Here is a 14186-nt window from a genome sequence, read left to right on the forward strand (position 1 = left end):
CACCCCAGCAAAGAACCATAGCAGTAGGAACCATTTCTTTCCTAACTTATACCTTTTCTGCTTTGTTCTGTTTGCTTTTGTTTTTGTGTGCCTAGGGCTTCAGGAGTTTTTCCATCATGATTATTGCCTTCTTGGGCTTTGTCATTTTCTTGCTCCACTCTACAACCTGTGAGAAACCCCAAGAAGGGATCACCTCTTCCGCAGCCTGGCGCTTCACATACTCTCTTTATAATGCAACCATCTACGAAAACTCTGCCCCCAAGACCTATGTGGAGAGCTCTGTGAAAATGGGCATTTACCTCGCCGAGCCTCAGTGGGCAGTGCGATACCGGATCATCTCTGGGGATGTGGCCAATGTGTTTAAAACAGAGGAATACGTGGTGGGTAACTTCTGCTTTCTGAGAATAAGGACAAAGAGCAGCAACACGGCCCTTCTGAACAGGGAGGTGCGAGATAGCTACACCCTCATCATCCAAGCCACGGAGAAGACCTTGGAGTTAGAAGCTTTGACCCAGGTGGTGGTCCACATCCTGGACCAGAATGACCTCAAGCCCCTCTTCTCCCCGCCTTCGTACCGAGTTACCATCTCTGAGGACATGCCCCTCAAAAGCCCCATCTGCAAGGTGACTGCCACAGATGCTGATCTGGGCCAGAACGCCAAGTTCTATTATGTCTTTAACACAAGGTCAGAGATGTTTGCCGTCCATCCCACCAGTGGCGTGGTCACCTTGGCTGGGAAGCTCAACGTCACCTGGCGAGGGAGGTATGAGCTCCAGGTGCTGGCTGTGGACCGCATGAGGAAAATCTCAGAGGGCAATGGGTTTGGCAATCTGGCTACACTCATCATCCACGTGGAGCCTGCCCTCAGGAAGCCCCCGGCCATCACCTCAGTGGTGGTGGCTCCGCCAGACAACGAAGGTGCCACCTACGCCACTGTCATGGTGGATGCAAATGGCTCTGGTGCTGAAGTGGACTCACTAGAGATAGTTGGTGGCGACCCTGGAAAGTACTTCAAAGCCGTCAGGTCTTACACCCGCAGCAGTGAGTTCAGTCTGGTGTCTGTCAAAGACATCAACTGGCTGGAGCACCTTCATGGATTCAACCTCAGCCTGCAGGCCAGGAGTAGGAGCAGGCCCTCTTCTTCTTCTTCCCAGATCAGGGGCTTTCACCTTCCTCCTTCCAAACTGGCCTCCCTCAAATTTGAGAAGGCTGTTTACAGAGTGCGGCTCAGTGAGTTTTCCCCGCCTGGCAGCCGTGTGGTCATGGTGAAAGTGACCCGAGCCTTCCCCAACCTGCAGTACGTTCTAAAGCCGTCCTCAGAGAGCACGGGGTTTAAACTGAATGCTCGCACTGGGCTCATCACCACCACGAAGCTCATGGACTCTCATGACCGGGCCCACTACCAGCTGCACATCAGAACCTCGCCGGGGCTGGCCTCCACCACCGTGGTCATTGATATAGTGGACTGTAACAACCACGCCCCCATCTTCAACAGGTCCTCCTATGATGCGACTTTTGATGAGAACATCCCTCCAGGCACCAGCATCCTGACAGTGACTGCCACAGACCGGGATCATGGAGAGAATGGATACATTACCTATTCCATCACTCGTCCCAAAGCTGTGCCCTTTTCTATTGACCCTTACCTGGGGATTATCTCCACCTCCAAACCCATGGACTATGAGCTCATGAAAAGAATTTACACCTTCCGGGTACGGGCATCAGATTGGGGATCCCCATTTCGCCAGGAAAAGGAAGTGTCTATTTCTCTTAGGCTCAAGAACTTAAATGACAACAAGCCTATGTTTGAGCAAGTCAACTGCACCGGGTCTATCCATGAAGACTGGCCAGTGGGAAGGTCCCTAATGACTGTGTCCGCTATAGATGTGGATGAGCTGCAGAACCTAAAATATGAGTTTGTGTCAGGAAATGAACTAGAGTATTTTGATCTAAATCATTTCTCTGGAGTGATATCCCTCAAACGCTCTTTCATGAATCATACTACTACTGGTCAACCCATCAACTATTCCCTGAAAATTACAGCCTCAGATGGGAAACACTATGCCTCACCCACAACTTTGAATGTTACTGTTGTGAAAGACCCTCGTTTTGAGGTCCCTGTAACGTGTGATAAAACAGGAGTATTGATGCATTTCACCAAGGCCATCCTCCATTCTCTTGGGTTTCAGAACCAGGACTCCAGTGATGAGGACCTCATTTCCCTCAGTGCATATCAGATCAATCATCATACGCCCCAGTTTGAAGACCACTTCCCACAGTCTATTGACATTCTTGAGCGTGTTCCTGTCAACACCTCCCTGGCCCGCCTGGCAGCCACTGACCCTGACCCTGGATTTCACGGCAAACTGGTCTATGTGATTGCAGATGGTAATGATGAAGGCTGCTTTGACATTGAGCTGGAGACAGGGCTGCTCGTGGTTGCTTCCCCTTTGGACTACGAAGCCACCCGCTTCTACATCCTTAATGTAACAGTGTATGACTTGGGCATTCCCCAGAAGTCATCCTGGAAGCTGCTGACAGTGAACGTGAAAGACTGGAATGACAATGCCCCCAGATTTCCTCCCGGTGGGTACCAGATAACCATCTCGGAGGACGCAGAAGTTGGAACCACAATTGCAGAGTTGAAAGCAAAAGATGCTGATTCTGATGACAATGGGAGGGTTCACTACACCCTGCTAAGCCCCACAGAGAAGTTCTCCCTCCATCCCCTCACTGGGGAGCTGGTTGTCACAGGACACCTGGACCGGGAATCAGAGCCACAATATATACTCAAGGTGGAAGCCAGGGATCAGCCCAGGAAGGGTCACCAGCTCTTCTCTGTCACTGACCTGACAATCACATTGGAAGATGTCAATGACAACTCACCTCAGTGCCTCACAGAACTCAGCAGCCTGAAAGTCCCAGAGGATCTGCCCCCTGGGACTATTCTAACGTTTCTGGATGCCTCTGATCCTGACGTGGGCCCTGCAGGAGAAGTGCGCTATGTCCTGTTGGATGACGCCCATGGGACCTTCCAGGTGGACCTGATGACCGGTGCTCTCAGTCTGGAGAGAGAGCTGGACTTTGAGAGGCAGGCTGGATACAATCTGAGCCTGTGGGCCAGTGACAGTGGGCGGCCCCTGGCCCGCAGGACCCTCTGCCACATGGAAGTGATAGTCTTGGATGTGAATGAGAATCTCCACCCTCCCCGCTTTGCCTCCTTTGTGCACCAGGGGCAGGTGCAGGAAAACAGCCCCTCGGGAACCCAGGTGATGGCAGTGACCGCCCAGGATGACGACAGTGGCTTGGATGGGGAGCTCCAGTACTTCCTGAGGGCTGGCACCGGTCTTGCAGCCTTTAGCATCAACCCAGACACAGGTACTGGGAGTGGGGTGGATGGGCGTGCCAGGTGCTTGGAGAGGAGGGGCCTCAGGGAATCAGGGGTCATCCTGAAAGAAGGCAGGCTCCAGGCTAAATGAAAGGCAATAACTAGGGACTCTCCCTCTTGTCCTTTTTATTTTATTTTAAATTCATCTTTGTCATACTGGAGATACATATGTATACGTGTGTGTGTGCATCCATTTAAGTCAAATCAGTCATCTCACTAGCATTTGTGTATATGTTCATATACACAAATAAACATACAGTGTATGTATATGCTTATAAAAGTAACACATCATGGCTATAAATTTTTATATATAATTTAAAAATGAATGTTAAAAAAATTTTTTAGAGAGAGTGGGGAAGAGGGGCAGTGGGGGTGAGAGAGAGAAAATCTGAAACCATCCCCAGGCTCAGTGCAGATCCCAATGCAGGACTCGATCCTATGACCCTGGGATCATGTCCTGAGCTGAAATCAAGACCTGGACATTCAGCAGACTGAGCCACCCAGACACCCCTAAAAGTGAATGTGTTTTTAGTGTCCCATCTCCCCAGTTATAATTTTTATTGACAATTTGGTCTATAATCTTGTACATTTTTCTTCTTTGTGTCTGAGATTTTATCACTGTTCATTTTATTGTGAAAAAATCATACAAAAGACACTAATTCTGCAACACTTTTTTTTTTCACATAACACCAGGATCTCTTACATACCAGTACCTATAGTTTCCCTTGTTTTTTAATGGCTGCTTTTTATTCTATCATCTAGCTGTAACACCCTTGATTATATACTATCACTCATATGCATGAGTCTTTACAGGAAAAACTCTTAAAAATGCAGTTGCTGGGTCAAAGGATAATGTATATTTCCAATGTTAATAGATAATTTCTAAATTGCCCTCCAAAAAGTTGGCACCAACCTATTTATTCCTTTTTTTAAAGTTTATTTATTTATTTAGAAAATATTTTTTAATGTTTATTTATTTTTGAGAGACAGAGAGAGCACTAGCAGGGGAAGAGCAGAGAGCGAGGGAGGCACAGAATCCAAAGTAGACTTCAGGCTCAGAGCTGTCAGCACAGAGCCCAACTTGGGGCTTGAACTCATGAACCATGAGATCATGACCTGAGCCAAAGTCACATACTTAATCAACGGAGCCACCCAGGCACCCCAAGTTTATTTATTTATTTTGAGAGAGAGAGGAGCAGAGAGGCAGAGAGAGAGAATCCCAAGCAGGCTTCCCACTGTCAGTACAGAGTCTAACATGGGGTTCACACTCACAAACTGAGAGATCATAACTTGAGCTGGAATCAAGAACTGGATGCTTAACAGTCTGAGTTTCCCAGGCATCCCTATTTATTCCTTTTAAAGCTTCACAGAAAATAAGTACAATTCACCAAACTGTCACAAGCACCTTCTGCTTGTGAGGTTCTTGGAGGGCACCTTGGAGGAGGCCCCAGGTGAATACAGGTAGGTCACGGTCCTCGAAGAGCTTACAGTCTGATGGGTGATTTATTTTCCAGGGTGAAGGGCAGGGCCATGTGGTAGACAGCGCACTAGACTGAGAGTCAGTTAAGAGAGCCGCTGCTCTTCAGGCCCACTTGAGACATGATCTTGATCAGATCACATCTGTCTCTGGGCCTTTGTCTCCCCAGCTGACAGAGCAGTAAGGTTCCTTCAGCTGTGCCCCACGATGGCTGTGAGCATGGGCCCTGTCCTCGGCACAAGTCCTTCCGGCTGAGCGTGACCCGTGAGAACTTAGGGTACAACCCTCTTTTGCTCACTGTTGGTCCCTTGGCTTCTGGCTCATAGTAAGCAATACGTGGAGCGAGCGAACTAAGGCATGAAGTAAGGTCTCTGAAATCATGAGGATGCTGGAAAGGGGGAACGGCAATTTCATCATCAGATCCCTAACCTTTAAATTGGGATCTATAATATTTGAAACTTGGAGGAATCACTTTAAGGACAACTGTCACGGGCTTATTTTAGCAGAGAAAGGCTCTGAGAGGCTCTACAGACAGGATATGAATTCCCCTGTGCTTGACTCAGCAGCTCCCGCACCACATCAACAGCAGGTCCCTTTTCTCATGGAGCTCCTATTTCCACAGTATCATCCAGGGACTGTTAGGTAAGGTGATTCCTAAAGCTACTTTGCGCTCTAAAATATTGTGGGTTTGGTGATCAACTGTCCCTAGGTATGATTCAGACTCTGGCACCCCTAGACCGAGAGTCTGTTTCCTGCTACTGGCTGACGGTACTAGCAGTGGACAGAGGTTCCATACCTCTCTCTTCCATGACTGAAGTCTACATTGAGGTTATGGATGTCAACGACAACCCGCCCCGGATGTCCAGGCCAGTGTTCTACCCCTCCATCCGGGAGGATGCACCCTTGCACACCTCTGTGCTTCAGCTGGATGCTTGGGACCCAGACTCCAGCTCCAAAGGGAAGCTAACCTTCAACATCACCAGTGGGAACCAAATGGGATTCTTCGTCATTCACCCTCTCACAGGTAAGGACATTAGGGCGAATAGGAATCTCTACTGCAGTGCTTGTCCCAGTTTGGTTTTGGACCGGCATCATCAACATCACCTGTGAACATGTTAGCAATTCAAATTCTCAGGCCCTATGTCCCACAGGGGAGCCCAGAAATCCATATTTTTATTTAACAGAATATCTGAGGGATTCAAAAGTGTGCTAAGTTTGAGAACCACTGCTCTACAAAGTCTCTCTCTCTGGGAAAATAAGAATATATTGGCTTTCTTTCCTTGGGGCCTAGGGAAGCTAAGTAGAGTGCCTGGGTGGCCATGCTGGGACTATTTCAGATCTCCAGGTGCTCCCAAGCTGACCTCTCCCCCGAGTCAGAGCCACAGATTGAATCTCTTAATCCTAGTTCTAAACTGATCTTGAGCCTGCCCGCACAGCAGTGGTGCAGTGGAGTCCATCATCTCATAAACATCTATCATTGTCCAAGGCCATCTGGGGCAAGGATGGTGGACAGGACGTAGCCCACAAAGGTGCTTTGTTTGGCTTGCACAAGTTTTAAGCAATGATTTTTCAAGTCGTTGGGAACATTTAAAGATTAGAAAATTCCACAAAACACTCCAGATTTCTGGTTGTTCATTAAAAATCTAGGAGATCTGGCCCCACTGAGCCCACATCTGCACAGGGTCACAAATACCTGGAGGCTACAGCAGCTCTCTATGGAGAGCAGGTGCATGTCCTCTGGTGCCCATGGGCCTCTCCTCCCTGTTGTGCTATTCTCAGCCTGCTTCCAGAACTGAGGCTACCTGCGTGGCTCCTGTTGCTGTTGGAACTTGAGAGCCAGCTCCCACTGCTGTGGACATGTCTCCAAGGCCACATCTTCCTCTTAGAGGACGGACAGGAATCCAATAGCAGAGAAGGCTGACGCTCTCTCCTCTGAACCCAAGGTCCTATTCTCTGGCTCCAGTCATTCACTCTTGGAAGGAGAGAATGCTGGTGAGATTTGGGGAGGTGGGAAGGGAGAAACTGGCTCCCCATCCTTAAGACAGAAGGAAATGAGGAGTAGCAAGAGCCTGGAAGTCCTGGGACAGACAGTGGATGGAGAACATGAGTATCTATTTGCACAGGAACATTTGTTTGGAGCCTTTCCTGTTAACCTTTGACCTCAGGGAATGGATTAGTCCTTTAAGAAGGATCCTTTTGCCCTGGAAAACAGGCCTAAGTTGGTCCTCACTGGGCCCATCCTGCCCGCCCCCTCCTTTAGAAGAGAGAAGAGCTCTCTCACCTAAGGCATTGGCTTCTCAATGTCTTCCAAACCCTTATTCTGTTTACTGTCAACAGTTCCCTGACACAGGGTCTGGCAAATGCCCCAGAGAGCAGAGACAGTCTCAGTCTTCCTACAGTTGAGTAGAAGACATTTTAGCCAGTGCAAACATTTAAAAATAAAATAATAAGTCAGCAATGGAGCCCCCAGCCCACCTTTCTTATCACCACCGTTATACTGTTCCACTTCCCTGCTTGGATACTTGGAATGGTTTCCCCACATCCTAAGATAAAGCCACATTCTCCCTCTTCTCACACTCTGTCTGACACGGCCTCTGTGGCCCTTTTGGGCTTTGTCCTACCTTTCTCACCCCGCCCCTCTGGCTCCAACGACATGGCCTATTTCAGTCCATGCTCTCTCCTGACACACAGCCTTTGCATGCACTGGTCTTGCTTCCAGAAGTTTCTTTTCCTCTCCTTTTGTCTGGCTAACTCTCACTCTTCTTTCAGATCCCAGCCCAGTCATTCTTTCTTTACAGTTTTTCCTGACAGTATAATACATTTCCTAGCTCAGTCAACTTAAAAAAATGTTTTTTTAAATGCTTAATTGTATTAGAGAGAGAGTGCATGATTGGGGAGGGGGTTGGGCAGAGAAAGACAGAGACAGAATCTGAGGTCGGCTTCAGGCTCTGAGTTGTCAGCACAGAGCCTGACACGGAGCTTGAACTCACCAGCTGTGAGATCATGACCTGAGCCGAAGTTGGATGCTTATCTGACTGAACCACCCAGGTACCCCCTCTTTAAAAAAATTTTTTTAATGTTTATTTATCTTTGAGATAGAGAGCACCAGCAGGGAAGGGGCAGAGAGAGAGGATCCAAAGCCGGTTCCACGCTGACAGCAGAAAGCCCTATACAGGGCTCAAATGCATATACCATTAGATCATGAGATTGGATGCTCAACTGGCTGAGCCACTCAGGTGCCCCTACTCCTTTCTTTTTTAACCACTTATCACATAGAACATTATATTCATGTGTGTGATTGTCCCATTAATTATCTATGTCCTCCACTAAACTTCAAAGATTTCTAGAAAAGGAACCTTGATTGTTTTTGCCCTCTATAATATCTTCAGTGCCCGACACACAGTAGAACCTCAGTAAATAAGAGAAACAGTAGTGAATGAATCTCTGCCAGCATCGATAATCTCTAGTGAAGCCTAAGCTTCGTTCATTTGTTCAACGGATGTTTCAAGGTGTCTGTCCTTAGGAAGCATTTAAACTATGCGCTGTGTTGAGATGTGAAGATAATTAAACAGAGTTTCAGGCCTTGAGGAATTCAACCCATCAAGAGCATGAAGATCTGGATATAACAAACTAGAGAGCCAGTGTGAAAGCCCACAGTAAGATATGTGTAGATGCGGTGCTGCGCCCGCCCAGAGGAGACAGGGAGATGCTCGGTTGGTGGAGTCACAACGGCTTCAAGAAGCAAGGGTGGCCATGCCGAGCTGGAGGGTGAGGAGCGCTGACAGCAGTCTGCACAGGCATCCAGGCAAGGAGGGCAATAGCCAGCGGGGAGGAAGGGCCAGCAAGTAGGTCAGTTGTCTAAACGCAGATCCCATTTCCCCTACTTATTTTTTTTAATTAAAAAATGTTTGTTTATCTATTTTTGAGAGAGAGAGAGAGAGAGAGAGAGAGAGAGAGAATGAGCAGGGGAAGGGCAGAGAGACAGAGAGTGTGAGAGAGAGGAAGGCAGAAAGAGAGAGAGAGAATCCCAAGTAGGCTCCATGCTGTCAGCACAGAGCCTCAGGATGAACCATGAGATCAGGACCTGAGCTGAAATCAAGAGTCAGGCAGATGCTTAACCCACTGGGCCACCCAGAGGCCCCGATTTTCCTGACTTTTTAACTGTGAGCTGTGGGTAAAGTTACTCAGCTGCTTTATGCCTGAGTCTTCATGCCTGAGACATGATAATAGCTCCCTCCTGCATAGTTGTAAAGATTAAGTGAATTAATTAATCAATAGAGGTCTATAAAGAGCTTGGTAGAATGTCTGGACACAGAGGGGTATTGAGGTAAGATCTAGACTGTGGTAGGGTAGAGTGAATGGAGTAGAAGGATCTGGAATCCATTAGAGGTGAAATCAACAGAAGTTGGAGAATCACTGGATGAGGGAGAGGAAAGTCAAAGATGGGCCTGAGATGGGTGATGGGAAACATTTGTTTGGGGAGGAGAATTGATGAGTGTCCTCCTCGCGCCAAGAAGGGTCCTCATTGGACCTCAAACAGACCTGTGGGGGCAGCTCTGCCACAACCCCATTCTACATGGCACTCGCTGAGAATCCTGACACTGACTTCAGAGAGGGGGGATGAGGCTGAAAACAAGGCAATGACCCAGGAAGCCACAGGCAGCAATTCCAGGGACGCTGGCCCTTAGAAGGTCTGGGGGTGTGGTGGTGAGACAAGGGAGAGAGAGAGAGAGAGAGAGAGAGAGAGAGAAGAAAAACCAGAGACAGAGAGACAATGTCAGAGATTCAAAGAGGTAAATAAGGGGAAGGGCAAGAGGAAGAGAGGGGTAAGGAGGAGAGGAGGATGATGAGGGATAAATGGAAGAAAGAGTGAGTGAGAGAGAGAGAGAGAGAGAGAGGAGAGAATGGGAAAAGAGGGGATGGAGAGAGAGAAGAAGCAGGAAGAAAGCCAGGACTGAGCCAGAAGGAAGGCTCACTAGCTGGGGCCCTTTCGTCCCTGCACTCCCCCTGGGGGCCCCTGGATCCTGGGCCCTTCCCTGTCAGGCCCCTCAGCGTGGGGATGAGCTGGATGGGCTGACCTGGGACAACATTCATGCTGACCCAGAGGAGTATCTTTTTTCCCTGACTGGAAGGGCCTCTGGCTATAGGACTTTCCAGAACCTTCTCTGCTCCCCCCATGCCTGCCCTCCATCAGGGAAGAAAAAGTAGGGGTGACTTGGTTCTACCGCACAGGCAATAACACGCCTCTAACAGAGGCCACTCCTTACACATGCTCCCATTCCCAGCACCTGGAGGCTCCACCCAGCACCAAATCCCCTCTCCCCCCACTGAGCTCCCTTCCTCACACTCCATTCCATTACTCCATCATTTAATTGCCTAAACAAGATTAAAAAAAAAAAACCCTATTGAAAGTTTCAGATGACCCACTGAGCCCTACCTGTTCTGCTCTTATTCAAGAGACCTTTCCTACCAGCGCTGATGCCCCTCGCGCATAACCTCCATCTTGACTTTCCTGATGCCTGCAGACAACTGGCACCTTCTCTCCTTTGTGGCCTCAGATGGCTGCAGTTTATAGCCACAGTGCCTCAGGAAATCAAAACTAGACTCACAGATACCCCAATCCACCTTCCTCAACTTATAGGCAAGCTAAGAGGAGCCAGGGAACACAAGTTGCTCCCCAACCCCAAACCCCCAATAATACATTGTGCACAGATCCCTCCTTTTTTTCCCCTTACTATTATTTATTTATTGATTTTGAGAGAGAGAGAGACAAGAGAGTGAGTGGGGGAGGGGCAGAGAGAGAGAGACATAAAGTCAGCATCCCAAGCAGGCTCCATGCTGTCAGCACAGAGCCTGATGCAGGGCTCAAACTCACAAACCATGAGATCATGACCTGAGCTGAAATCAAGAGTCAGATGCTTACCTAACTGAGCACCAAGGTGCCCCCACAGCATCCCTCCTAATGGTAAAAGCTGGACGTATGTGGAAACAGCCGCTGATCCCATTATCTCTGCTGTACTCTCCTCCTTCTTCACTTCCCTTTCTCCTCCTTGAGGGTCCCATTTCCCCATAATGTCTTTGCTCTCCAAAGACCAGGAAAATTCTGCCCTAGGATTTAGATGTATCCATGAACTCACCCCCAATAAAGCGGCCCTGGGAGCCCTTTGCTCAGGTCTCCCTCCTTCTGCCTCTGCCCCAGGTCTCCTATCCACAGCCCGGCAGCTGGACAGAGAGAACAAGGATGAACACATCCTGGAGGTGAGTAATGGTGGTGAATTCATTCACTGGATTCAAAAACCTCCTGAAGGGGGCCAAGCGGAAGCTGAGCCAGGCCTGGGGGCCACACGTGCATCTCCAAGTACTGTGGCTGAGGCTCAGGGAGGAGGAGTTTCTTAAGCTGAATCTTGCTGTGGTTGGTGATGAAGACTCTCAGGGTCTTCCCTGGCTCTCCAGCACTGGGCAGGGAAGGAATCTGAAACCATGTCTGGGCTGGGCAGGAAGCGCTGATTGATTAGTAATGTGCGGTAAGTGCAGGAATAGGGCGTGGTACACATGTGCTATGTACTTGTTGAATCTGGTTTCCAGCCCATCCCTATACCCAAGGTCAAGCACTAGGTCAGTAGGAGACCCAGATGAAACCCGAGACCTTTGTTCTCTAGCTCTGTGGGTTCTCGGATGTTTCTAAAATCACGTAAGCATCCCTGGTGCCCTTTCCAACAAGAGGAGTCAGTCTTGACCTAGAATGGAGTAAATCAGAAGGAATCTACTTAGGCCTCCTCTGGAGCTATCCATAACTGATGAATGGGCATCTCTTCCAGTCTTAAAGACATCAGGTGGGAAGGACACACATTCCTTCAGCAAAATTGAAATAAATTGGTCTTCTAGGCTCTCAGGCTCTGCACATTCCCTTTGAAAGAGACAGGTATTATTAGTAAGCAGCTGCTAAATGGCCTTCTAGAGACTGAGCATTCTCCCTATTTCAGCAAAGGTATTTCTCTTTAAACACCAAAATATTTTAAAAATTCAGAACCACTCAGTGTGGAAATGTCCTATCTTGTACGATGCCCTCGGGGCCCTTGATTCAGGGGACTGTTGGCCCCTACGTGAAATAGCCCTTGATTCTGAAATTGTTTTAGTAGTGCCTTTTCCCTTGCTCTGAATTTTATCTCATGCATCGGTCTGCAGGTCTGACTCAAAAGGTCCCACCCACTCCTTCATAAACATCTTCTCATTTGTTTTTTCTAACCTCCAGTAGCTTAAGTAAACTGGAGAACAAAGCTTATGAGAATTACAAGCAAATAAAAAGTAAATGGTCTCTGAGAAATGGCCCTTGGGCCACCTGAGTAAAGAACATGAGCTTTTCTCTAGAGCCTCCGTGGCTTTGTTTTCTTCCAATTTTTTTTTTTCTGGTTTCTTTCTCGGTTCTTGCCAGCTTTCCTGTGGGCGAGGTCACCAGAGAGCTGGGTTCCAAGTAGGTGAAGTTATGATAATAAAAATCACAAGCATATACCAAAACAAAGCCTGGCTAATATTTCCAGGCTGTTGAAAGCAGGGATGGCAGAAGGGTTGCAGGTGGTGGTAATGCATTGCTTTGTGCTCGGCAATTCATCCTCCATTCTGTCCCCAGGTGACTGTGCTGGACAACGGGGAACCCTCCTTCAAGTCCACCTCCAGGGTGGTGGTCCGCATCTTAGATGTCAATGACAACCCTCCTGTGTTCTCCCACAAGCTCTTCAATGTCCGCCTTCCAGAGAGGCTGAGCCCAGTAACCCCTGGGCCTGTGTACAGACTGGTAGCTTCAGACCCTGATGAGGGTCTCAATGGCAGGGTCACCTACAGTATCGAGGAGAGTGATGAGGGGAACTTCAGCATAGACCCAGACACAGGCGTGGTATCATCCAGCAGCACCTTCACAGCCGGAGAGTACAACATCTTAACAGTGAGTGCTGGGGATGGGTGGGGGATGCCACAGAGGGAGGAGTGTCATAACTGGTTAGGGATTTCCTTTAAGGACACAGGAGAAGGGAGATAGCCATTAGGCATGGTAGAGGTTGTGTTCCCTACCTTAGCTTTCTCCCAGAGAAATGGGAGCCCTGATGTCAGCCGGAGGATCAGAATTCTGGGCCTTTCTCTTTGAAGCCAATAAGGTCCTTGCCTGGGAAACCTGATGTATTCTTAGAGATAAGGATTTTGGTGAGAGTAACACAGGCTTTGGAATCAAACTAAGCCTAGGTTCCAACCCTAGCTCTGTCATTTTACACCTGTCCAAAGCCAAGCCACATAATCTCCTTGAACCTTTGTTTTATCATCTGTAAAATGGGGATGAGACCATTTTCCTTGTAGGAAGTCAACATAGCAAGTGGTTAGGATATGGACTCTCATGTCTGACAGCCTGAGTTCAACCCCAGTCTCACTCCTGGTGAGGCAGACGATCCCAAGCAGCCGAATTCACCATGCTGAGTCCATTTGCTCCTGCAAAGGAAGATATAATGGGACCTCTCTCAGGGCTGTCATGAGAATTAAATTAGATATTGCCCATATTGCTCTTAGAGCAGAGCCTGATCTTAGTGAGAGCTCCATAAATTCTTGTTTAGTTTATGTCTTTGGCCATTAAGAAGGGGCCACGTGTTCCAAGTCCAGTTCAAGAACTAGCACACACTAAACCTTCAGTTAATAGCAGCTCTGGGTATTTCTCCACTACGCACGAAGTCCTGGAGCAGGTCATCTGTTTTGTTCACCACTGAGCCTGCAGCGACCAGCACAGTGCCTGTTTACAGCAGGGCTTCCATTGTGTGTTGAATGAATGGATGGGCAGCTGGACGACCAGCTCCAACAGTCACAGGGGGCTCTGCCTCTTGCCTGGCCACCTGGGTCTCCTTATTTCTTGGCCTCAACCCTGCAGACAGAATCTAAATTTCAGTTTTGGATTCTTTTCAGATCCAAGCAACAGATCGTGGGCAGCCGCCACTCTTGGCCAGTGTCCGGCTACACATTGAGTGGATCCCGCAGCCCCGGCCCTCCTCCATACCACTGGCCTTTGATGACCCCCACTACAGCTTTACGGTCATGGAGACAGACCCTGTGAACCACATGGTGGGGGTCATCAGTGTGGAGGGCCGACCCGGTCTCTTCTGGTTCAATATCTCCGGTGAGCACCGTAGGACGGTCAGCCCCTCCCATCCTTACAGCCCAGGCTTGGTCTTCACAGCACAGTCCTGAGCGCTCTCACTCCGCCCCTCCTTTGGCTATGAGTGGTGACTGTCTCTTCCCTTGTTCCTTGGGGCAGCGGGTGAGTAGAAGCACTGCTCCTGCCAAACTTTC

General features: G+C 48.7%; 1 protein-coding gene across 1 annotated transcript in view; it reads left to right on the forward strand.

The window, feature by feature from the left end:
• FAT2 (FAT atypical cadherin 2) overlaps window positions 1-14186 on the forward strand; it is an 80466-nt gene that overhangs the window by 19811 nt on the left and 46469 nt on the right. The window contains exons 2-6 of the mRNA XM_029942995.1: window positions 96-3378; window positions 5575-5889; window positions 11065-11123; window positions 12493-12804; window positions 13803-14013. Of these exons, the coding sequence (XP_029798855.1) occupies window positions 117-3378; window positions 5575-5889; window positions 11065-11123; window positions 12493-12804; window positions 13803-14013 (4159 nt within the window). The 5' untranslated portion in view covers window positions 96-116. The remainder of the gene's footprint in view (window positions 1-95; window positions 3379-5574; window positions 5890-11064; window positions 11124-12492; window positions 12805-13802; window positions 14014-14186) is intronic.

The sequence above is a fragment of the Suricata suricatta genome, chromosome 6 (genome assembly GCF_006229205.1).
Source record: "Suricata suricatta isolate VVHF042 chromosome 6, meerkat_22Aug2017_6uvM2_HiC, whole genome shotgun sequence".
Lineage (NCBI taxonomy): Eukaryota > Metazoa > Chordata > Mammalia > Carnivora > Herpestidae > Suricata > Suricata suricatta.